Below are 22,967 nucleotides of genomic sequence, written 5' to 3' on the forward strand. Positions count from 1 at the left end.
AAAAAAAAAAAAAAAAAAAAAAAAAAAAAAAAAAAATATGGGCTTCTCTGTTATGGTAAAGTGTCTCCGGTTGCAAAAAAAAAAAAAAAAAAAAAAAAAAAAAAAAAAGAAAAAAAAAAAAAAAAAAAAAAAGAAAAAAAGGAAAAAAAAGAAAAAAAGAACAAAAAGAAAAAAAAGAAGAAAAAAAGTGACTTTAATAAGACTGCAACCTAATTGAATTCCAAGAAATTTGAGATAAGATGAACTTCTGAATTTTGTTCATAAGTTGTAATGGAGTGCTACCTATATATGAATGCTAGAACATAACTCTATTTCAGCGTGACCAGAATTTAAGAACAACTGCATCAGCACACTGACAGAATACCTTTTGAATTATTTCTTTTTTTCATAACCTCTACATTGGGAACAGCTCAAGGTGAAAACAGACTGTTCAAATCCTCAGCTGTTGCCTCAGAAGGAATAACATGTTCTTTGTGTACAGGTGAATTTAACACAGCTGAAAATTTGTTTTGGGTTAAAAGTCAAGTATCTGTCACCCCTTCATCACCACCACCGCAACCTTTAAGGTCGGTGGGAAAAGTATTCTGTACTCCGTCGCAGTGGTGAAACTTCAGTTGAGCTGCATTAGTTTGTGTACTTAACTGCAGCTCCTTTGGTGGAAATGAAGTTGTCAGTAGAAGTTAGACTTTAACTTGAGTAACATACCCTTTGATACCTTGTAAGCGAGAAAGATTGTGTCCTGACAGCATGCTCTTTCCCACGCTTGTGCCTAGAGTTGTACTTGAAATCAGTTTGCGTGTTAAGTTTAAACCTAATCACACAGATATCTCAAAGTCCACAAAGATACATCACTGCTTAGGGGATTCTTGCAGTATAGCAGGTGCAAAACCCGTTCCAAAGTAACGACCTAGAAGCAGTGTTCTCTTTCAGGAACACCATTTTCTCCACTTCTCATAGATTATACGCCATACAACATAGTATCTCTCCATAAAGTGACTTGTGGCTAAACTGCATTCTGCAAATTTGTCTTAGAAATAGATGCTTGCATTTTCACCTGGTTAAGTTCCCTAAGCTAAAGGATTGTGACCTAGGCATTGCTACGAAGCTCAAAGATCGTGACAACAGCGATGGCGAAGAGTGATTTAACACGTAGTTGATTTATGGTTCATACAGGACTATATCACACTACAAAACCGGTATTAATTCAGAGTTGTGGATGTACTGCATGTTCAGGTAATAGTTTATCTACAATTTTTTTCAAAAAAAAAAGGTGACTAAGCTATAAATAACTGTATACGATTATCTTTCCCTATGTTTTTAAGCTTTTTTTTATTTCCCTGTTTGTGTATAGTTTTATATATCTATCTATAAACAACCAACACAAAGCATCCAGAACATTTTGAGAAACTTTTATAGTTAACTTCTGCATTTAATTCCAGTAACAATCTAGAGGTGTCCACTCAGATGTTTGTTTAGTTCCAAGTCTTCACTGTATGCTTTCAGGTTCTTTGAACAGCAGCAATAACAGTTGAGCAGTTATTTAAAGTAAAACTTTGCTCTACACAATTTCCACTTCCATGCTTTAGAATGGAGGCACAGCGAAACACTCGCCCAAGGGCAAGATTTCAAGAGCTTTTAAGTAGGTTTTATCTATTCATTTTAGGATAGAAAATGTTTCTTAACAGCTTATACGTAGAATTTACAAGTTAAACACAATTTCTCATGCTCATTTATTTGATTAGAAGTTTCTGAAAAATATTTTCATACAATTTCCATAGCTTATTGCATGTTCTTGTAAATAATCATAAACCTGTATGTTGACCTCTGTATGAAATGCACCGATAACAACTTTAACATTTTGTGAACCTGATTGAAATGTACAAATGTACACATAAAATAAGGCCAAAATTGGTAATTAAGTAATGAGACAGAAAACAAAAGAAAAAGGGATGAAAATTCCATAACATGGTAAAGCAACCTTTTACAAAATAAAAACCAACAAAGAAACAAAACCACAAACCACAAACAGGGGTGAATTGTAGAGAACAGAGACAGTGGGTTGTTTTGACATTGATAATGTGCAGCTGAGAACCTGCAGCAAAGAGCCAAATAACTTTGAGGGAGTATGAGAAGAAACCAGGATGAGACAGAAAGAAAGGAGGAATGTGATCTCACCTGTAGAAGCTAAGTGAACAGCAGCGAGTAGCCTGCCACAGCACTCTCCAAACTAGCCAGCTGCAACAAGGTCTTTTACCACCACACTTTTCATGGCAGTCCCTCTGCTGCCTTCTCGTCTCGTCTTGACTCATCCAGGGCACACTCACCCTCTCTGCTTCTTCCTCCCCTCTCTTCCTTGGCTGCCCTCTCTTCCTCGGCTGCCCAACCGCTTCACAGAACCAGCCACAGCTGCACCTTGTCTACACCAGCCAACCCACCGCCCCTGAAGCCAGCCCACGGCTGTATATTATCAATGCTAATTAACCCAGCTTCGTTCCTCTGCAGTAGCCTACAGTGCACAGCACTAAGGAATGTGTTGTATGAACCTTCCGGGCCATTCCGCATCGATTCACACTCAGTTACAAAAATTGAAGGACATGTCACAGGGCTCACAGCATGAACTATTGGGAGATTGGTTGCGGAATCTTTTCAAGTCTTGGGGAACCACCAGACGGTTGCAGGAGTTTACAACTCGCAGAGGAATACTGTTATTGCTAATTGTACTTATATTGACCATTATTCCCTGTACGCTGAACTGTGTAAGATCTATGATTCAAAAGTAGTTTAACCTCTAATGTTGTTTCTGTTCAAAATAAAGACGGGGGAAATGTAGAGAGCTTTATGTCCAGTGCTGGAGGCCACGATGCCTGTGAAGGGCCTTGAAGGCTAAAGAAGAGAGAAAGTAAGATAAGGTTGGCTGAACGCCTGGAAGGAAGACGCGATATGAAGCAAGGCCAGAGCGGATGCGCGATGCCACATCTCGGCGGCTGGCTGAGAACATGAAACCCACAGAGATAAGAAAGAAGAGAGAAAAAAATGCAAGAAGTTCAGTGCATTTGCAGCTTAGTAATTAACCAATTCTATGTAGCCAAGACTTGTGTGAACCAACGATACTTTAGTATGGGGCGCGTGAACAGCAAACGAGGATTTTATTAGTCCTGAACCCACGCTTATAATAAGGTCTTCTGGTCGAACTCAGGAGTCCACGTCATCATCTCCTCGGGCCATATGCTCCTCCTTCTCATCTGCCATTGCATGGACCTGCAAGGCCACACAATAAAAGTTAAAACAATGTTCATGGTGCATTCACTCCTGCCTGTGTTTGTCTAAAGCAGCTGTGATGCTGCCCCTGGTGTTACCTGTTCAGAGAGCTGCTGCACCTGCTGCTGCCAAATGCTCTGCTCCTCCTTCAGTTCCTCTACATACTGATCTCTTTCTGCCTGGAGCTGGTGAACTGACTCCGAGAGCTGTTCAAAACAAAATAAAACACAAAGAAAATCACATTGGCTAAATAAATTTGGCAGTGACTGCTTCAGGGATAAAGCCTGAAGAAACCAGTGTCAACGCAAAGCTCAGGCTGCATTCTTCTGCCACACAAGTTTCTCTACAGACATGAAGATGTGGATGTCATTTCGTACAACCCCTGAGCAACCTGGGTTAACAGGCCTGCCTTCTCCAGTGCCACCTGCAACTGCTGCTTTGCATCCAGACTCCCTGCCTGACTTGAGAACTGCCAAGAAAAAACAAAAAGTTATGGCAAAATGTTAACATGCCACTTCTGCATAGCCTTTCCCCTGATAGCATCCTGCCACATGATCCATGTTGCAACCTTAAAGTGCTCCAACACACGGTGATGTTCAATGAAAAAGAAAAAAAAGGAGAGGGAGAAGGAGATTAAAATGAAAAAGCTTGGATTTTAGCCCTGTAAAACAGGCTGAACTAGACAGCTCCTCCCTACCAATTTTATATTCACTATTTGTTTGATTAAAACCTATTCTCTTAATTTAAAAATCTGGCTCAGAAACTTTGTGCATTTCCAGAGTCTGTATTACACAGCCAGATCAGATGGTATACAAGCTTGTGATTTTAAAAGTTGTCAAACACGTCAGGAATTTAAAGCCAATGTCTGGAGCATGTCAGTTGGCACACAGTACTTTTCCCAGAAGAGGAGCAGCTGCCTTTATTTCAAGGGTAACTTAAGCCACTGACTGGGGAGGAAGAAAAAAAAACAAAACCAAAAATAAACAAAAGAGCAGTTTCTTCCCTCACAGGCTCAGGTTCACACAAGCTTGCTCTCTGAACTGCTAACAGCTGGCTTCCTGAATTCCCTTCCTAACTGGCTGCTTCTCTTAACTTTCCCCAGCTGACCTTTGAGTTACCATTGTCCAATTCACCTTCTGCAAGGGTGGGTACAAACACCACCCCTATTCAACTGGCTTCTCAGTGAGACCACATGACAGCTGCGTAACCAAAATGCCAAACAGATACAAAGCAGGAAAAGCCATCGTATTGTCACGCCCTGTATGTTCAGTCACCCTCTCATGTTGTAGAACATTCTTTTCGCAGACCAGTGTCACAACAGCTTTCAGTCTACTGCTCCAGCTCCTTCAAACAGACCTTCTGTTCCTCAGAGGCCTCGCTGAAGGCCTTTGACCAAGAGGATGCCTCGATGAGGTTTTGTGCCTTCCTTTCCGAACAAGAGTTAAGCCTTGCCCCCACTCTCAGGAGCAAAGTCTTACAACGGTCAGTGCGATCTACCCTCACAGCCTGGAAGCAGTATGGTCACCTGTTGGATCATCAGTTCAGCCATTTCCAGTTTCTTACGCAAATCCTCCATATCCAACTCCTTGGCTGAGATCTTGGAAACCAGGCAGCGAAACTTCTCTGACAGCTCTGCATTCTGCTGCTTTATTTCCTCACTACTTTTGCTGAAACAAACCAAAATTAAAGCAGCATCACTGTATGTACTATGGGTCTGGTCAAGTACATGTCATACATTTACAATCCAGCTATTTGTAACAGTAAGAATCACAGAAACATCACATCCAGTCACTAAGTTGAATATCCAGCCTCCCAAGTCACCACCTGTGGTGCATGCCCCTTGTGATGTTTTGTGGCTCTACCGCGAAGAGCAGTGTTACTCTGCAGTAACAAGCAGTAAATGGACCTACCTCTGTTTGTACAGCTCCTGTTTCAGGTCTTCTCGCTCCTTCATTAACTCTTCATTACGCTGGAGAAAAAAAGAAATGACTGATTCAGCTGCAGACTTCAGCAAAATACTTCACCTTTAGCACATCAGCTGAAGTGGAAAGCATCAGAACTTTGGCAAAATCCTTCAGGACAGGTTTGCTTAGAACCTCCTGAATTTGCCAGGAATAAATCTGCTCAGCCTTTTCAAACGCGATGCTACTAACTGAACGTGAGGTCGTTTCTGCAGACTTCTGGATTAATATCAATACTAAAGTGTGTGCCTGATGGAGACCCTCCTGAGACAAGGTCTCGGTGGCGCTTCTGTTGCGTGGAGCTGGCAAGACTAATGAAGTGAGGTGCCGGATCTGAAGACAGCAACTGGACCATATGATTAGTGGTCACAGAAACCTGAATGAACTTTGCCTTGACCATGGAGAATACAGGGCTTTACAAGGTTAATTAACAATTAACAATGGTACTTTCTGCCTCTTCTCCGAGCAGGGACTACAGACTTTGCATTAGTGGACTGACAAGCAAATAGCCAAAGGCAGAGCTCCTGGCGAAGCATAAGCAGAGGTGACTCTTACCTTCTCTGCCTGTTTTTGCAGCAGAGAGACGAAGGCCAAAGTACGTTCCAGCTCCAATACCCTTTGGCGAGATGAACGTAAAGGAGCAGCAAAGCTCTCGGCTTCTCCTGAACAAGTCAGAACAGAGTGAGTTGAGGCTGGACCACAAAGAACTTTTTGGAACTGGCTGAACAGCACTTTCTGCTTTGTCAACAAGCTCTTAAGGCAGCACAGAGCTTTGTAAGTCAGTAGACCTAGTTCCACCCCTGGCTCTACAGGTGGCTCACTAGCAGCTCTGGGCAGTAAAGCTCTCTGTAACTACCATCCTCACTTTGAGGGAGATGATGAAACTGCCGCTGCAGAATAGGCAATATGTTGGTTGGGATCTTTCTTTCTAATAGAAGAAGTTGCTCAAACTTGGTGCAGAATGAAGGGCTCGGGTAAAACCTACCTTTACACGATAGCTGTGTGGGAGTGAGGGTGGAGAAAAGGGAACTACGTTTTAAAAGGATCAGAAGAAAGTCAGAAAGGAACAGCCTGGGGTAGTCACCGGGGCTGAACAGGGCTGACGAGGTTCTTTTGTGCATCGCTAAAGCCTTAACTGCCATGGGATCAACATGCTCCCACTTGGGGGCAGCTCTGGCGACAGAGGCAGCGATGGTGCCAAGTATTGCCCACCGAGGAGTCGCCGAGTGCTGTGAGCTGGCTGCCAGCAACTGTCATGCCTCTGGCTTGAAATTCACACTTTGACCAACAGCTTGAGCTGGAGTGCTCACAGTCAATTACCTGATTTCTCCTGTGCAGCTCGCTGAGTAGGTGCAGGTGCCGTCTGACACTCAGACTTCTCGGAAACTAGAATTCCAATAGTCTGGATATGAACCTTTGGGAAAGGAAAATCGGCTCAGCACAAAACTTCTTTGCTTGTAATTGCAACATCACTGTTGCCACAAAAGGCTAACTCAGTAAAGGTAAAGAGCTCGTGCAGTTAAGTACAGTCTGGCTGACTCCCAGTTTTCCTGAAGGAACGCGCTCGCGGCTTCCCGAGTAAAGACTACGAATGGTCAGTAATCCAGAGAACAGCAGAAGGCAGGCAGTATGACTGTAATGGAGGCTCTGCCTCACCTGTAGCTGTTCCCTCAGCGCGGCTTGCTCTTCAGAAAATTTCTCTTCCAGCTCCTTCTTCTCCTGTATAAACAAATGATGTCTATTTAGCACAAAAATGTAGATAGGTAACCCTTGTTTTGTGTCAAACTAAAAAAGCAGTGATACATTGGTAGTACTTCCAGCATCGAAACGACAGCAGTATTTTTGAAGACATACTTCAGCCTTGCCTTATTTGAACGACTTCATTATTCATCCATCCTAGAACGGCAGTAACAGCACAGCACAATCACTGCTAGCATAAATACGATAGCGTTTAGGAGCAAGCTACTGGCAAGGACTTGTATTCTCCTGCCTCCACCACACTCCTCTAATACAGGAGTATTTAAACGTTCGCTTTTGTCAAAATAAGAACGCTATCTGCCAGGCAGGCCTAACGCATGAAGTCAAAATATTCAAGCCTACGCTGCAAATGAAACTGAATCTAACACAAGACAAGACCACACGTGCCTGTGCCACAGCCCACTACACTCTCTACTGCGCCAAGAAAGAGATACTATTTTTCTGCCTGTCCAAAAACAGGACACACTTTACCTTCTCCAGCTGATCCACTGCCTCCTGGTTCTGCTGTTTCTGTGGAAGAAAATTGATGCACCAGTATCAAGAGAAAAGATTCTCATACATCTGAAACACATTTTCACTTCAACAAAGTAGGATACATGCCCAATTCATGCAAACAGAATTTCCACTGTCCTTTCTGTAGAGGACTAGGAAGTTCATCTTAGCTATTAAAAATAAGAGATCTGGAGCTGCCTTCACTAACGTACTTTATATGCCAGGCATGTTTTTCATCGCTCAGTAGATTGCCACAGTTGTTCTCCAACACCGCTGCTGAAACCCCTCCACGTCTACATCTGAGCATCTACCACCTTCAGTTAAACTCGCATCCCCACATCTGTGCAACTGATCACAGTAATCCTGGTGTATTAGGATGATTGCCAGAAATGCTGGGTTTTTTTTAAAAACCACCACCAATAAACAAAATAAAAACCCCAAAAAACCCATTCAAAAAAAGACCTCAGACGTTTATTCCACTGAAGAACTGGCCTTAAGTCACACAGAGCCGCACTTGTGTTGGCAGACTTCTGCAGGAGGTGGTATGAGAGCGCTGAAGCCAGATACAAAGAGAAGGGGTAATTCTGTCCTAGCCCATTTCCATCTTAGCGGTGAAGTATTTGGAGATTTGTTGTCCGTAGGTAATGCACCTTTAGATATGAGGTGAAGGAGACAAAGGTGGCAGCTGCCTACCCAGGCTGCCACACAACTGTGCTGCTGTGTTTGCTATTTGCTTCTTGGCTCCCTGACAGCTTCTTCACAGATGCCTCGTAACTAACTACATAAGCAGGAGGACTTTTTTGCCTTCCCAAAAAACAAGCATTGTCCAAGCTCTCTTTCTTTACTACTACTACTACTACTACTACTACTTCAATGCATTTTGAAAGATGACTACAGATGGAAGAGCGATGAGCGAGAGGTTTTCATTCTAGCAATGCCCATGCACAACATAACCAGCAAAAGCAAAGGCAAGACCACAAATGCAGCAAAGGCCCTACACAGTTGCAGGCAAGCATAAAAGCAGGCACACAAGGAGAATCTTGGGTGGGCAATGCACTATGCCAAGTTCCTCTGCAGCCCAGCTAAGACACAAAAAGAAACAGAATGGAACAAAAATAACCCAAACCCCAAAACCAAACAACAAGGGGGGGTCACGGGGTACACCGGGAAATGCTGAACTTTGCAAAAAGTGTACTTTTACAGAGGAACACAATGGGGAAAAGCATTTCACACAAGAAAGGCTCTTGTCAGACTGAACAAGTCCACTTGGCTGCATTTCTTGCAGCGTTAAAGCTGAAGGCTGAAAAGCTGCAGCGGGAATCCATGCAGGTCACAGGACAAAGCAGTTCACTCATCGTGCCAAGAGAAGCTGAGGATATGATCAGAAACCAGCCCCAGACCCTCTCAGAGACCTACTGCTCCCACTCTGCCGATATCGTTAGACCAGCAGCACCACCTTCAGAAACAGGTTTTCACACTGCTGCCAGCACCAGAATTCTGTGTTTCAAGGATTCGGACCAGGCGCAGAAATAGCTGTTTTATCAGGATGCTTATCATCCAGGGAAAGCCTGATGAGATCAGCAGAGCACACTTAAATGGAAACGACAAAACTCTGTTTCTTGTTCCTCAGTTGAGCCAATACATTCACCAGCGGCCTTAGACTTTGAGCCCCTTAACAGGTTTTCCGTGCAGCTCATTTTGTTCCCTACAGAGTGCTGTGTAAGCAGCCTTCCTTGTGGCACTAGGAGAGAACCCATAACTTTGCAGACACCCAAAGAGCTTGGAGGAGCAGCAAGCACCATGTCAGACTGGTTGGTTGGGTTGTTTCTTACCAGTTCCTCTATCTGTGTAACGAACTGCTTGTTCGTTAAGATTGCTGGAACCCAGGGCTACTGCCAGCTCCCGGTAACGTGTCTGATGGGCACATGCAGACAGGAGAAAAAGGAAGGAGCCGAAGAGGAGAAGGGGAGGAAAAAAGCAGTACTTAAAAAGGACAGCAAAATAAAGCCTATCAAATTGTGATAATCAGATTCTCCAAACAAAACAAAAATCTACCGTTTCAACAAAAGCAGCTGAGACATCAACACATTTTATCCATTCTGCCAAGGCTTCATTTTGACCTAACAGTGACTCAGAAATAAGAACGGACGTTGCACGGAAGCCAGATTATCCCCAGTCCCCAAACTGGAAACACCTCTGATACCTGCCTCCCACTGTTGATCACAACTACCCGATGATAGCACAAGACAACACTAGACAGCAATGAACGAGAACTGTGCATTCAATTAGGTCTCGCTAACACTGCTGAAAGCAGAGTCCCAGTCAGTTACCAACAGTAGCAAATAAGAAAGGCGGGGGGTGGGGTGGTGCGGGGCAAAGATTGAGAACAACCTACTTCCATTTCCTTAATACTTGTGGAAGAAACAGCACTTTCTCCATTCACATATGATGTAGACTACAAGCAAAGCAGTCAAGTCAGCCAGTTTTATTCCCCAAGGCAACAAGTCACTACTACGTAAGAAGTGACAACCCTAATAACACTCCTTATAGCACCTTTCACTCCAAATTACCACACACAGAAAACATACTTTTCCGGGTAAGGACAGATGCAGACTCCCTCTGCCACAAGCTAATGTCAATGATGCAGGTTGATTTCCGATTCTTTTCCACTAGATCAAGAATACATCTTTCCATGAATACATGCTGTTCATTCATCCCACTCAGCTTTTCTTCCTACTGCTGAAAGTTTACGTTCTAAACCAGGATTTTTTTGCTTCTCAATGCTTAAATATCATATTGTTTAGTAGGATGACTGCAGACACCTCTGAGATTGAAGAGTGTTTTCTTGAGCTGACTGCTTAAAGCTCCACATCAAATATCAAGAGAATTAATAGGACAAATGGATCAAACGAGGCCATACCCGAGAACACGGGGCAGTAACGTCACCCAACTCTTCAAGTTCACACTCTGGATTAATGGCAAAGGACACACCAAGAAGCGAGCGAGGGCAAAGCCAGATGGTGGCCACTCTGCTCTGAAAAGCGCTACCTTCAGGACGTATCTGGGGAAAACAGAGGTCGCTGGATGCAGATTAAGACAGAAAAGAACAGGTCAGTGACTACCTGAAAACTGGTAGGTTTTTGAGTCAAACTCAAACGCTCCCTGTAAATCTTGGTGAAATGTGCGGCACGCTATGAACCACAAGTTTAGAAGGAGGACATTTACCAACAGGCCAAACTCAGCGTGGCTGGGAGCAGGTGCCAGTGGCCCTCATGGAGCTATGAATCCCATGACTAGAAGAAACTAAACAGGAAAAGGGCCAAAAACCTGTTTCTGGACAGCAATGCAAGTTCTCATCCAGCCTTCGTGGGAGGATGAACAGCATCTGATGACACCTCTACCCACAGTGAACCCGACAACTTCATTTATCTTGTACAGCATCAGAGAGCCATGAAGACCCAGAGCAGTGCTCTAGCGTTTCATGGCAATTTATTTCATCATCCAGGTCTGCCAAGCCATAATTTAACACCACTACAAAACAAACGAGATAATCGTTTTCAACATTCAACCCCCCAATGTATCACAGCTCTTTGCAATGCCACCTGCAAGGGTTCCCTCCTACTTCAGTCACTTCCTTCTTGGCACTTCACAGGGAACCAGAAATCTCTCTCTTGGCATTCCCCGTCTACCTGCTCAGCACTTTTCTCGTGAATCAAGCAGCAAGAATATGGTAATGGTGAAGACATCTTAGGAAAGCAATAAAGTGGAAGACTGCAGAGGGAAACAAACAGAATTTTCTCCGTTTCTTTTTCGCAGGACAGATACTTGTGCTCTCAAGGAAAAACGTATGTTAGGTGCTCCTAGGAAGGTCAGGAATTCCCTTACTTCTTCCAGCTACAGGTCACCTCACCCTTATTGGTTCAAACACTCCTCAATATGAAACATCAGATGGACAAGAGGAATGCCTTCACCAGTACATGTCAAAAATGTTTCCTTCATTTCTTCTGGTCCAGACATTCTGTTTGCTTAACGCTTCAAGATGCAAAAAACAGTAATGTGCCTTAACCACAAGACCTTCCTTCTTCCTCCACCATCAGTTTTGAAATAAATTTAAAAAAAACCCAACAACTCAATAAACTATTTGAACAGCTGGATTTGTTGGAAACAGAGAGAATTAGGAACAAGACACTTCTCGGGAAATTATGCATCGTGAGGTTCTAATAACATAGCAAAAAAAAGTAATTCTGCTCAGCTTGGCACGCCATGCTTGATCCATTTGCTTTCGCACACGGAGTCCTGTTTTGCTGGGCTTTCTGCGTTTCACAGCCAAGAAAGCTGAAGTGGCTGAGATGGGAAGGGTCTGCCTCGCATGAAGACACCAATGGCAGCAGAAGCTCATGCCAACAATCAGCTTTTCTGCCCTATTAGCGTCAAGTGAGCTTCTGAACAGCATTTTCCTGACGCAGGATTTGTACAAGACGGCAACTGGAAAAAGAAATCTTTCATGCCATATTGCAATTCACGATCAGTTTTCAAATGATTTCTGAAACCCCAGACACAACGGTCCACATAACAGCCAATCAGATCAAAATGTATCTCTCCGTGCTAAGAAAATGAGAGCAGGGAAAAAACTGGCTCAGAAACTTTGTGCATTTCCAGAGTCTGTATTACACAGCCAGATCAGATGGTATACAAGCTTGTGATTTTAAAAGTTGTCAAACACGTCAGGAATTTAAAGCCAATGTCTGGAGCATGTCAGTTGGCACACAGTACTTTTCCCAGAAGAGGAGCAGCTGCCTTTATTTCAAGGGTAACTTAAGCCACTGACTGGGGAGGAAGAAAAAAAAACAAAACCAAAAATAAACAAAAGAGCAGTTTCTTCCCTCACAGGCTCAGGTTCACACAAGCTTGCTCTCTGAACTGCTAACAGCTGGCTTCCTGAATTCCCTTCCTAACTGGCTGCTTCTCTTAACTTTCCCCAGCTGACCTTCGAGTTACCATTGTCCAATTCACCTTCTGCAAGGGTGGGTACAAACACCACCCCTATTCAACTGGCTTCTCAGTGAGACCACGAGACAGCTGCGTAACCAAAATGCCAAACAGATACAAAGCAGGAAAAGTCATTGTATTGTCACGCCCTGTATGTTCAGTCACCCTCTCATATTGTACAACATTCTGTTCGCAGACCAGCGTCACAACAGCTTTCAGTCTACTGCTCCAGCTCCTTCAAACAGACCTTCTGTTCCTCAGAGGCCTCGCTGAAGGCCTTTGACCAAGAGGATGCCTCGATGAGGTTTTGTGCCTTCCTTTCCGAACAAGAGTTAAGCCTTGCCCCCACTCTCAGGAGCAAAGTCTTACAACGGTCAGTGTGATCTACCCTCACAGCCTGGAAGCAGTATGGTCACCTGTTGGATCATCAGTTCAGCCATTTCCAGTTTCTTACGCAAATCCTCCATATACAACTTCTTGGCTGAGATCTCGGAAACCAGGCAGCGAACCTTCTCTGACAGCTCTGAATTCTGCTGCTTTATTTCCTCACTACTTTTGCTGAAACAAACCAAAATTAAAGCAGCATCACTGTATGTACTATGGGTCTGGTCAAGTACATGTCATACATTTACAATCCAGCTATTTGTTACAGTAAGAATCACAGAAACATCACATCCAGTCACTTTAAGTTGAATATCCAGCCTCCCAAGTCACCACCTGTGGTGCATGCCCCTTGTGATGTTTTGTGGCTCTACCGGGAAGAGCAGTGTTACTATGCAGTAACAAGCAGTAAATGGACCTACCTCTGTTTGTACAGCTCCTGTTTCAGGTCTTCTCGCTCCTTCATTAACTCTGCATTACGCTGGAGAAAAAAAGAAATGACTGATTCAGCTGCAGACTTCAGCAAAATACTTCACCTTTAGCAGATCAGCTGAAGTGGAAAGCATCAGAACTTTGGCAAAATCCTTCAGGACAGGTTTGCTTAGAACCTCCTGAATTTGCCAGGAATAAATCTGCTCAGCCTTTTCAAACGCAATGCTACTAACTGGACGTGAGGTCGTTTCTGCAGACTTCTGGGTTAGTATCAATACTAAAGTGTGTGCCTGATGGAGACCCTCCTGAGACAAGGTCTCGGTGGCGCTTCTGTTGCGTGGAGCTGGCAAGACTAATGAAGTAAGGTGCCGGATCTGAAGACAGCAACTGGACCATATGATTAGTGGTCACAGAAACCTGAATGACATTTGCCTTGACCATGGAGAATACAGGGCTTTACAAGGTTAATTAACAATTAACAATGTTACTTTCTGCCTCTTCTCCGAGCAGGGACTACAGACTTTGCATTAGTGGATGGACAAGCAAATAGCCAAAGGCAGAGCTCCTGGCGAAGCATAAGCAGAGGTGACTCTTACCTTCTCTGCCTGTTTTTGCTGCAGAGAGACGGAGGCCAAAGTACGTTCCAGCTCCAATTCCCTCTGGCGAGATGAATGTAAACGAGCAGCAATGCTCTCGGCTTCTCCTGAACAAGTCAGAACAGAGTGAGTTGAGGCTGGACCACAAAGAACTTTTTGGAACTGGCTGAACAGCACTTTCTACTTTGTCAACAAGCTCTTAAGGCAGCACAGAGCTTTGTAAGTCAGTAGACCTGGTTCCGCCCCTGGCTCTACAGGTGGTTCACTAGCAGCTCTGGGCAGTAAAGCTCTCTGTAACTACCATCCTCACTTTGAGGGAGATGATGAAACTGCCGCTGCAGAATAGGCAATATGTTGGTTGGGATCTTTCTTTCTAATAGAAGAAGTTGCTCAAACTTGGTGCAGAATGAAGGGCTTGGTAAAACCTACCTTTACACGATAGCTGTGTGGGAGGGAGGGTGGAGAAAAGGGAACTACGTTTTAAAAGGATCAGAAGAAAGTCAGAAAGGAACAGCCTGGGGTAGTCACCGGGGCTGAACAGGGCTGACAAGGCTTTAGCGATGCACAAAAGAACCTCAACTGCCATGGGATCAACATGCTCCCACTTGGGGGCAGCTCTGGCGACAGAGGCAGCGATGGTGCCAAGTATTGCCCACCGAGGAGTCGCCGAGTGCTGTGAGCTGGCTGCCAGCAACTGTCATGCCTCTGGCTTGAAATTCACACTTTGACCAACAGCTTGAGCTGGAGTGCTCACAGTCAATTACCTGATTTCTCCCGTGCAGCTCGCTGAGTAGGTACAAGTGCCGTCTGACACTCAGACTTCTCGGAAACTAGAATTCCAATAGTCTGGATATGAACCTTTGGGAAAGGAAAATCGGCTCAGCACAAAACTTCTTTGCTTGTAATTGCAACATCACTGTTGCCACAAAAGGCTAACCCAGTAAAGGTAAAGAGCTCGTGCAGTTAAGTACAGTCTGGCTGACTCCCAGTTTTCCTGAAGGAACGCGCTCGCGGCTTCCCGAGTAAAGACTACGAATGGTCAGTAATCCAGAGAACAGCAGAAGGCAGGCAGTATGACTGTAATGGAGGCTCTGCCTCACCTGTAGCTGTTCCCTCAGCGCGGCTTGCTCTTCAGAAAATTTCTCTTCCAGCTCCATCTTTTCCTGTATAAACAAATGATGTCTATTTAGCACAAAAATGTAGATAGGTAACCCTTGTTTTGTGTCAAACTAAAAAAAGCAGTGATACATTGGTAGTACTTCCAGCATCGAAACGACAGCAGTATTTTTGAAGACATACTTCAGCCTTGCCTTATTTGAACGACTTCATTATTCATCCATCCTAGAACGGCAGTAACAGCACAGCACAATCACTGCTAGCATAAATACGGTAGTGTTTGGATGCAAGCTACTGGCAAGGACTTGTATTCTCCTGCCTCCACCGCACTCCTCTAATACAGGAGTATTTAAACGTTCGCTTTTGTCAAAATAAGAACGCTATCTGCCAGGCGGGCCTAACGCATGAGTCAAAATATTCAAGCCTACGCTGCAAATGAAACTGAATCTAACACAAGACAAGACCACACATGCCTGTGCCACAGCCCACTACACTCTCTACTGCGCCAAGAAAGAGATACTATTTTTCTGCCTGTCCAAAAACAGGACACACTTTACCTTCTCCAGCTGATCCACTGCCTCCTGGTTCTGCTGTTTCTGTGGAAGAAAATTGATGCACCAGTATCAAGAGAAAAGATTCTCATACATCTGAAACACATTTTCACTTCAACAAAGTAGGATACATGCCCAATTCATGCAAACAGAATTTCCACTGCCCTTTCTGTAGAGGACTAGGAAGTTCACCTTAGCTATTAAAAATAAGAGATCTGGAGCTGCCTTCACTAACGTACTTTATATGCCAGGCATGTTTTTCATCGCTCAGTAGATTGCCACAGTTGTTCTCCAACACCGCTGCTGAAACCCCGCCATGTCTACATCTGAGCATCTACCACCTTCAGTTAAACTCGCATCCCCACATCTGTGCAAATGATCACAGTAATCCTGGTGTATTGGGATGATTGCCAGCAATGCTGGGTTTTTTTTAAAAACACCACCAATAAAAAAAAACCCACAACCAAAAAACCCAGACAAAAACATAGTCTTTTCCTTTAACTGAGACCTCAGACCTTTATTCCGCTGAAGAACTGGCCTTAAGTCATGCAGAGCCGCACTTGTGTTGGCAGACTTCTGCAGGAGGTGGTATGAGAGCGCTGAAGCCAGATACAAAGAAAAGGGGTAATTCTGTCCTAGCCCATTTCCATCTTAGCGGTGAAGTATTTGGAGATTTGTTGTCCGTAGGTAATGCACCTTTAGATATGAGGTGAAGGAGACAAAGGTGGCAGCTGCCTACCCAGGCTGCCACACAACTGTGCTGCTGTGTTTGCTATTTGCTTCTTGGCTCCCTGACAGCTTCTTCACAGATGCCTCGTAACTAACTACATAAGCAGGAGGACTTTTTTGCCTTCCCAAAAAACAAGCATTGTCCAAGCTCTTTCTTTACTACTACTACTACTACTGCTTCAATGCATTTTGAAAGATGACTACAGACGGAAGAGTGATGAGCGAGAGGTTTTCATTCTAGCAATGCCCATGCACAACATAACCAGCAAAAGCAAAGGCAAGACCACAAATGCAGCAAAGGCCCTACACAGTTGCAGGCAAGCATAAAAGCAGGCACACAAGGAGAATCTTGGGTGGGCAATGCACTATGCCAAGTTCCTCTGCAGCCCAGCTAAAACACAAAAAGAAACAGAATGGAACAAAAATAACCCAAACCCCAAAACAAAACAACAAGGGGGGTCACAGGGTACACCGGGAAATGCTGAACTTAGCAAACATCAGATGGACGAGAGGAATGCCTTCACCAGTACATGTCAAAAATGTTTCCTTCATTTCTTCTGGTCCCGACATTCTGTTTGCTTAATGCTTCAAGATGCAAAAAACAGTAATGTGCCTTAACCACAAGACCTTCCTTCTTCCTCCACCAACAGTTTTGAAATAAATTTAAAAAAAAAACAACAACTCAATAAACTATTTGAACAGCTGGATTTGTTGGAAACAGTGAGAATTAGGAACAAGACACTTCTCAGGAAATTATGCATCGTGAGGTTCTAATAACATAGCAAAAAAAAGTAATTCTGCTCAGCTTGGCACGCCATGCTTGATCCATTTGCTTTCGCACACGGAGTCCCGTTTTGCTGGGCTTTCTGTGTTTCACAGCCAAGAAAGCTGAAGTGGCCGAGATGGGAAGGGTCTACCTCGCATGAAGACACCAATGGCAGCAGAAGCTCGTGCCAACAATCAGCTTTTCTGCCCTATTAGCATCAAGTGAGCTTCTGAACAGCATTTTCCTGACGCAGGATTTGTACAAGACGGCAACTGGAAAAAGAAACCTTTCATGCCATATTGCAATTTACGATCAGTTTTCAAATGATTTCTGAAACCCCAGACACAACAGTCCACATAACAGCCAATCAGACCAAAATGTATCTCTCCGTGCTAAGAAAACGAGAGCGGGGAGAAAACTGGGAAAACAAGAAGGAACAGAATTCTCCTTTTTCAGAACAGGACTAAAAGTGCAGACCCAGGTAGGCCTTCACCGCAAGACCAAATGCCAGCTCAGCAACAGCACTGGACCACCCATCTTCACCTCACCCTCCAGTGTGAAACCAGCCTCTTTCTCTGTGGTCTAACTTAAAATGAGCTTACGAGCATTCACTGAAAATAATCCCCGTGACACGAGCAAAACTCCAGTCGAAATACATGCTTTCTGATGCTAGGCAGGCACACCCAGCACCCTCAGAGCTAACGGTATGTCACGTCACTCGGGTTCTACCGGTACGCAACCTACACGTACAAGCTCCAGCTGGAGGGACTTTCAGCTTTTCACCCTGTCTGCTGGACAGAACGGCTGCTGTATTATCACACAAAAAGAGGAGAAAAGGAATACAAAGGCAAACCAGAGTGAACTCCATTCCGTCTTGCAGGTTTCACTGCATCTAACTGGTACCCCTGGTGATTACTATAGTTACGCTTATTGATAAAAGACGCACGGATATGTAGTAAATAGGAGTTACTTTACGACAACTGAACTGAAACAATGGTAGGAAAATAAGCTACCAAAATGATGCAAGTGGAACGAAAAATCAGAGCTTTGCTACAGCAACAGTGGAAGACAATTCTGGGCTACCAAATGTGACTTCCCTGAGCTTCTATCACAATTTGGTCAAGCCTTACATTTAAATAAACTGCCTGAAAAGAATTTTTTTTAAAAGGCTGGGGTTTTATGTTTGTGCCTGAACACGTTTCTATTGCTTATTGGCATAGTTCCCGCCCTTTCCTCTTCAGAAGCCTGGCAACATGAAGACGCTAAAGCCTGTAAACGCTTGACTCAAAGGATCTGACTTCCTGCCCAAACCTATTTAAACCCAGTACTGGAACTTGCCAGACTGTACATCCCCTGCGCAAGTTTCATCGCCTGCTGTAAAACGGGTTGGCAGGAATAACTAGACAGCTTCCTCAGGGCAGCTGCTTGCCTGGAGATCAGCAGAGTCATGCCCTTCCGAAACAAGGCCCTAGGAAATACAGCAACGACACGCACAGCGGGAGAAATACAGACTAAGAAAACACTGCCTCTCCCTACTGCAGTTGTCCTCAGCAGCTCAGTTAGTTTATCGCCTCACCCCACACTCCTCCTTTTCCTCAAAGCTCAGCTGTCTCGAGGAAGAGGTTTTGACAAGGTTCACTTTTTCACACGTTCAGTTCGACACAACCCAGAAGGGCGCAAGCACTTTACGAGCAATGGAAACGCATGCTAACAACTAGCTCCATGTTAATAAGAACAGCAACAGAACTCAAGCAACTGACAGCGGGTATGTCAGGACAAGGCTCCACCCAAGAAATCGAGGTCAGTGTAAACAGAACCTGAAGCATGCAGTAGGGAGAGCGAGTCACTGCGAGGGACACGAGCACTGCCTCACCTTCCCCCTGTCCAATGAGGGTATGGCTACCCCATTGGAGCGCTTCAGGTCTGACACCGGCACCTTCAGAATGTTCTGAATCTGAAGGAGGTGAAAGAAAAGGGGGAACGGCTCAGAAAAGGACAGAGAGAAAGTGTCGATCAAAGGGAGCCAAAGAAACCGGCATCCTCCGGCTGGCCAGGAGCACGCAGCTCAAAGCAGCAGCTCTGGGCACACCCAGGGCTGCGTGACAGCACCGCATGATCCCACACGGCTTTGGCACGTACCCTGAGCTCTAGTGTGCACCTTCCAGCAGCGGTAGCTGCTAACTATTGTGGCACGCTTCGCGTGCTGGCGATACAGGCAGCTGCGCCAGTCATCTATTACACCCGCATAACCATTTCCCGGCTCTAGTCACGTTGTTCAGAAAACCAGAGAACAAGGAGGTAGCAAATGAGCTGGGACAAAGACCGAGGCACTCACATTCTCTGGAGGCTGCTGGTCATCGCCCGTGGGTGTCTCGGGCCGACAGTCATCTTTAGTTTTGCGTTTTTTCTTAGTTCCTGCAGCTGCTCCAGGGCTATTTTTCTGCTGATACTCCTTCAGCTGTGAAAAATAATAATAATAATCTGTAATCCAAACAGAATATGCCTTCTGTGAGAACGACGTCAACCCCCCAGCCCCAACTCCACTGGGCAAAAAGACCAAGCGTAAGGACAAGAGAAATGCTCTTCAATGAGTTTGTCACCCGGGGGGAAGAAAAATAAAAATCAAAACACGTCCAAAAAAAAGGCTAAAGTAAGATCTAATGTGACGAGTTTACGACAAGAGGCTCAGAGCTGCAAACGTTCCACTTCTGCATACAGCTAAGAGTTTTTGGGAAACGACTTGATACTCCATCCTGCAACTAAAAGGAGATGAAAAGAAGTATCTTGGGGTGGGGTTTTTTTAGCGTTATAACTAAGAGCATTGAGGAAAAATGAATAAAGGGCAATTAAATCTGAACATTAAGTGAAACATCAACACCTGACAGTAAGATCTCCCACTCTGTGAAAGACTTTGAGAAGGAAAAGTACAACCCTTACAGACAAATGCCATGTTAATACAAGCAGCGTAGTCACTGTGAACTAAGGGCAGAAGCAACCTACAACGGATTTTTCAATCACACCCACTTCACCCCGGAAAAGCTAGTCTGATAAGCCGTTCGCTTGATTTCGGCTAGGTCTTCCGAGCCGAATCGTTCGTGCTCCAGCAGGGTGAAGCCCCCAGCCAAGCAAGCCCCAGGCAGTTCGGTCAACTGCCCCTTTCCCCAGCCCGCAGCCCGGGCCGCGCCTCGGCCTCCAGGTGGGGAAAGAAGGACCCATTATTGGCAGAATTCCAAAATGGAAGCCCGAACCGCTCCGGGACACTTTCCCCTACCTAGGACTTTTACATGTGTCGGCCGGGGAGAAAATCAAGGTGGGGAAATCAGTAAAATGAGACCAAAAAACCCCCAAAAAGGGTGTGGGGGAAGCCAGGGGCAGGGGAAACCGCCAAACCGAACCCCGCAGACCCACGGCCTCAGCGGCCCAGGCCCGGCCTTCTCCCAGCCGCCTCCCCCGGGCCACGGGCGGCCGCCAGCCAGGAAGCTCGGCCCCAGCGCCGGACACCGGGGGCTACCGGCAGCGCCTCCACAGCACGGCCCGCAGCGAGCGGTACGGCAGCGACCGGGCCGGGCCCGCGCCCCTCGGGTAAGGCCAGCTCGGCTCGACTCGGCCCGGCGTCCTCGCTCCACTCCACGCGGCGACCGCGCAACACGGTACCGCCGGCCCGGCCCGGCCTGGCCTGGCCTAACCCGGACCCCGCCGCCCCTCACCTTCTTCTTGGCCGCCGCCAGCCTGCTCTGCCTGCTGCTGTCCGCCATATCCGCCCCGCGCCAGAGCCACGTCAGCTTCGTCTACTAGAGGAGGGAGCAGCAGCCAGGGCCCGCCCAGCCTGCGCTGCCGCCCTGGAGGCCTGGCCCATCGCCGGGCTCCGCCTCATCGCCGGGCTCCGCCCGCTCCGGCAGGGCGCCGGGCTGTGGCTCATGGCCGGGCTCTACCGGCCGGGGCTCGTGGCCGGGCCCGGAAGCTCAGCTTTTTCTGCAGTGACTTCAGGAGCAGGTGCCACCTTGCAGTGCCTGCTCCCCATGTTGGAGCCCGCACCGCCCGCTGCTTGGGAGACACCTGACTGGCCTGTCACCACCCGCGGCAGCCGCCAGGTCCCACCCAGCCTGCGCTACCGTCCTGATGGCCTGGCCCATCGCCGAGCCCCAACGGGCCCTGCTGCAATGGAGAGACGGAACGCAGCTTGATGCAAGCAAATGGCAATTTATTGTACAGAAACACGAGGTTATATATACTTTCAGAAGCTGCGCGTTTTAAACAGATTGCTTCTTGAAGCTGCGCATTTTAAACAGTTTGGTTCTTTAAACTAAGCATTGCATACTAGGCAATCCCCGATAGGGTGGTTAACTACCATCAATTCACAGCAAGGTGTTACCTTTCCTTGGCGCCATCCTTGGGGCCATCCATCCCCCACTCCCCTATGCTCTCTCAGCATGACTCACCATGTTAATTTTTGTGTCTATTCACACTCCTTGTCCTCCCAGGGTTCATGGCCTACAAGCTCCAGCACGTTCCCCTCAGCTAACTGATTGCCACGCATGGTCCTAATTTCCCACCCGCTCCTGCATCTCTCCCTTCCTGTGATTAGAAATTCTTCTTGGTCTCAGGCTTTTAGATTGCAGTGCTGCAGGTACTTTCTTCCAGTCCCTTACCTGCTGATGGAGATCTGTAATCACAGCAGACAGGTCCATGCTCTTCTTCTTGTAACTCTGAAGCTGGTCCTGATGTTCTGCTAGCTTTGTCTCCGTGATCTTTAGGATCTCAGACAGCTTTTACAGTTCAAGGTCACTCTTGTCCTTTACTACTTTGTTGTAGCAACTCCTCCAGGACTCCAGAGTAGACAGCGCCTCTGCAACAGGGCCCGGTCCATTGCCGTGCCCCACCACATTGCCAGACTGCGGCTCATTGCCGGGCTGCAGCTAGTCACTGGGCTGCGGCTCGTCACCGTGCTGTGGCACATCGCCATGTCCCGCCTCATCGCCGGGCTGCGGCTCATCGCCAGGCTGCAGCATGTCACCGGGCTACAGCTCATGGCCAGGCTGCAGCTCGTCACCGGGCTGAACGGGCTGCGGCTCGTTGCGCCCCGCCAGGCTCAGCCCATCGCCAGGCTCCGGCACATCGCCAGGCTGAAAAGGCTCTGGCACATCGCCGGGCTGCGGCTCATTGCATGGATGAACCGGCTCCGGCACATCGCCAGGCTGAACTGGCTATGGCACATCACTGGGCTGAACCCGCTCTGGCTCATCGCCAGGCTGAACTGGCTGTGGCTCGTCACGTCCCGCCAGGCCCAGCTCATCACCAGACTCCAGCAAATCGCCTGGCTCTGACACATTGCCATGCTGAAAAGGCTCTGGCACATAGCCGGGCTGAACCGGTCCAACACATCGCTGGGCTGTGGCACATCGCCGGGCTGCAGCTCATATCTGGGCTGCAGCTTGTCGCTGGACTGCGGCATGTCGCCGTGCCTCACCTCATCACCGAGCTGCGACTCATCGCCGGGCTGAACCATCTGCAGCTCATAGCGCCCCGCCACACTCAGCCAATCGCCGTGCTCTGGCATATTGCTGGCCTCCAGCACATCGCCGGGCTGAACCGGTTGCAGCACGTTGCCGGGCTGCAGCCCATCTCTGTGCCCCGTCGGGCCAGGCAGCTCTGCTTTTTCCGCAGTGACTTGAGGAGCAGGTGCCACCTTGCAGTGCCTGCACCCTGTTTCGAGAGCCGGCACTGCCCGCTGCTTGGGTGACACCTGACTGGCCCATCATGCCCCACCTAAACGTCACCTGGAGCTTCACAGGAGAAAGTTTCTCTTTCCTCCTCACACACGCCTACTCTGGTTATAACCGTTTCCTTGTATTGCTTTGTGTAAGCTGTTATCTCCTGCACATCCCCTTTTCAGTCTGATTTTGAACTCTTCGCGCGCCTGAAAGCAGGGCTAATGGAG

At 46.6% G+C, this 22,967-nt stretch overlaps 2 protein-coding genes and 1 long non-coding RNA gene across 10 annotated transcripts in view; 2 read left to right on the plus strand and 1 right to left on the minus strand.

Annotated features, from left to right (window-relative positions):
- LOC119154078 overlaps positions 1 to 3,034 on the plus strand; it is a 15,419-nt gene extending 12,385 nt beyond the window's left edge. The window contains exon 3 of the long non-coding RNA XR_005106323.1: positions 2,099 to 3,034. This is a non-coding gene — a long non-coding RNA (uncharacterized LOC119154078). The remainder of the gene's footprint in view (positions 1 to 2,098) is intronic.
- GOLGA2 (golgin A2) overlaps positions 1 to 22,875 on the minus strand; it is a 124,269-nt gene extending 101,394 nt beyond the window's left edge. For 3 of the 8 annotated variants that reach the window (XM_037401085.1, XM_037401083.1, XM_037401082.1), the window contains exons 1-15: positions 20,737 to 20,861; positions 19,365 to 19,487; positions 18,903 to 18,983; positions 15,541 to 15,579; positions 14,968 to 15,030; positions 14,632 to 14,725; positions 13,868 to 13,974; positions 13,262 to 13,320; positions 12,875 to 13,016; positions 7,449 to 7,487; positions 6,876 to 6,938; positions 6,540 to 6,633; positions 5,775 to 5,881; positions 5,169 to 5,227; positions 4,784 to 4,925 (exon numbers count right to left, since the gene is read on the minus strand). In XM_037401085.1, the coding sequence (XP_037256982.1) occupies positions 4,784 to 4,925; positions 5,169 to 5,227; positions 5,775 to 5,881; positions 6,540 to 6,633; positions 6,876 to 6,938; positions 7,449 to 7,487; positions 12,875 to 13,016; positions 13,262 to 13,320; positions 13,868 to 13,974; positions 14,632 to 14,725; positions 14,968 to 15,030; positions 15,541 to 15,579; positions 18,903 to 18,983; positions 19,365 to 19,487; positions 20,737 to 20,784 (1,260 nt within the window). In that variant the 5' untranslated portion in view covers positions 20,785 to 20,861. Of the gene's footprint in view, positions 1 to 4,783; positions 4,926 to 5,168; positions 5,228 to 5,774; positions 5,882 to 6,539; positions 6,634 to 6,875; positions 6,939 to 7,448; positions 7,488 to 12,874; positions 13,017 to 13,261; positions 13,321 to 13,867; positions 13,975 to 14,631; positions 14,726 to 14,967; positions 15,031 to 15,540; positions 15,580 to 18,902; positions 18,984 to 19,364; positions 19,488 to 20,736; positions 20,862 to 22,806 lie in introns of those variants that run through there. The other 5 variants (XM_037401087.1, XM_037401084.1, XM_037401086.1 and 2 more) reach the window with 5 other exon arrangements.
- Positions 20,946 to 22,809, plus strand: LOC119154062. The gene is made up of 2 exons (XM_037401234.1): positions 20,946 to 22,288; positions 22,402 to 22,809. Exons 1-2 carry the CDS (start codon positions 21,991 to 21,993, stop codon positions 22,767 to 22,769), a joined length of 666 nt encoding a protein of 221 aa, XP_037257131.1. The 5' UTR covers positions 20,946 to 21,990; the 3' UTR covers positions 22,770 to 22,809.
- Positions 22,876 to 22,967: the final 92 nt, after the last annotated feature.

Source organism: Falco rusticolus, chromosome 9, assembly GCF_015220075.1.
Source record: "Falco rusticolus isolate bFalRus1 chromosome 9, bFalRus1.pri, whole genome shotgun sequence".
Lineage (NCBI taxonomy): Eukaryota > Metazoa > Chordata > Aves > Falconiformes > Falconidae > Falco > Falco rusticolus.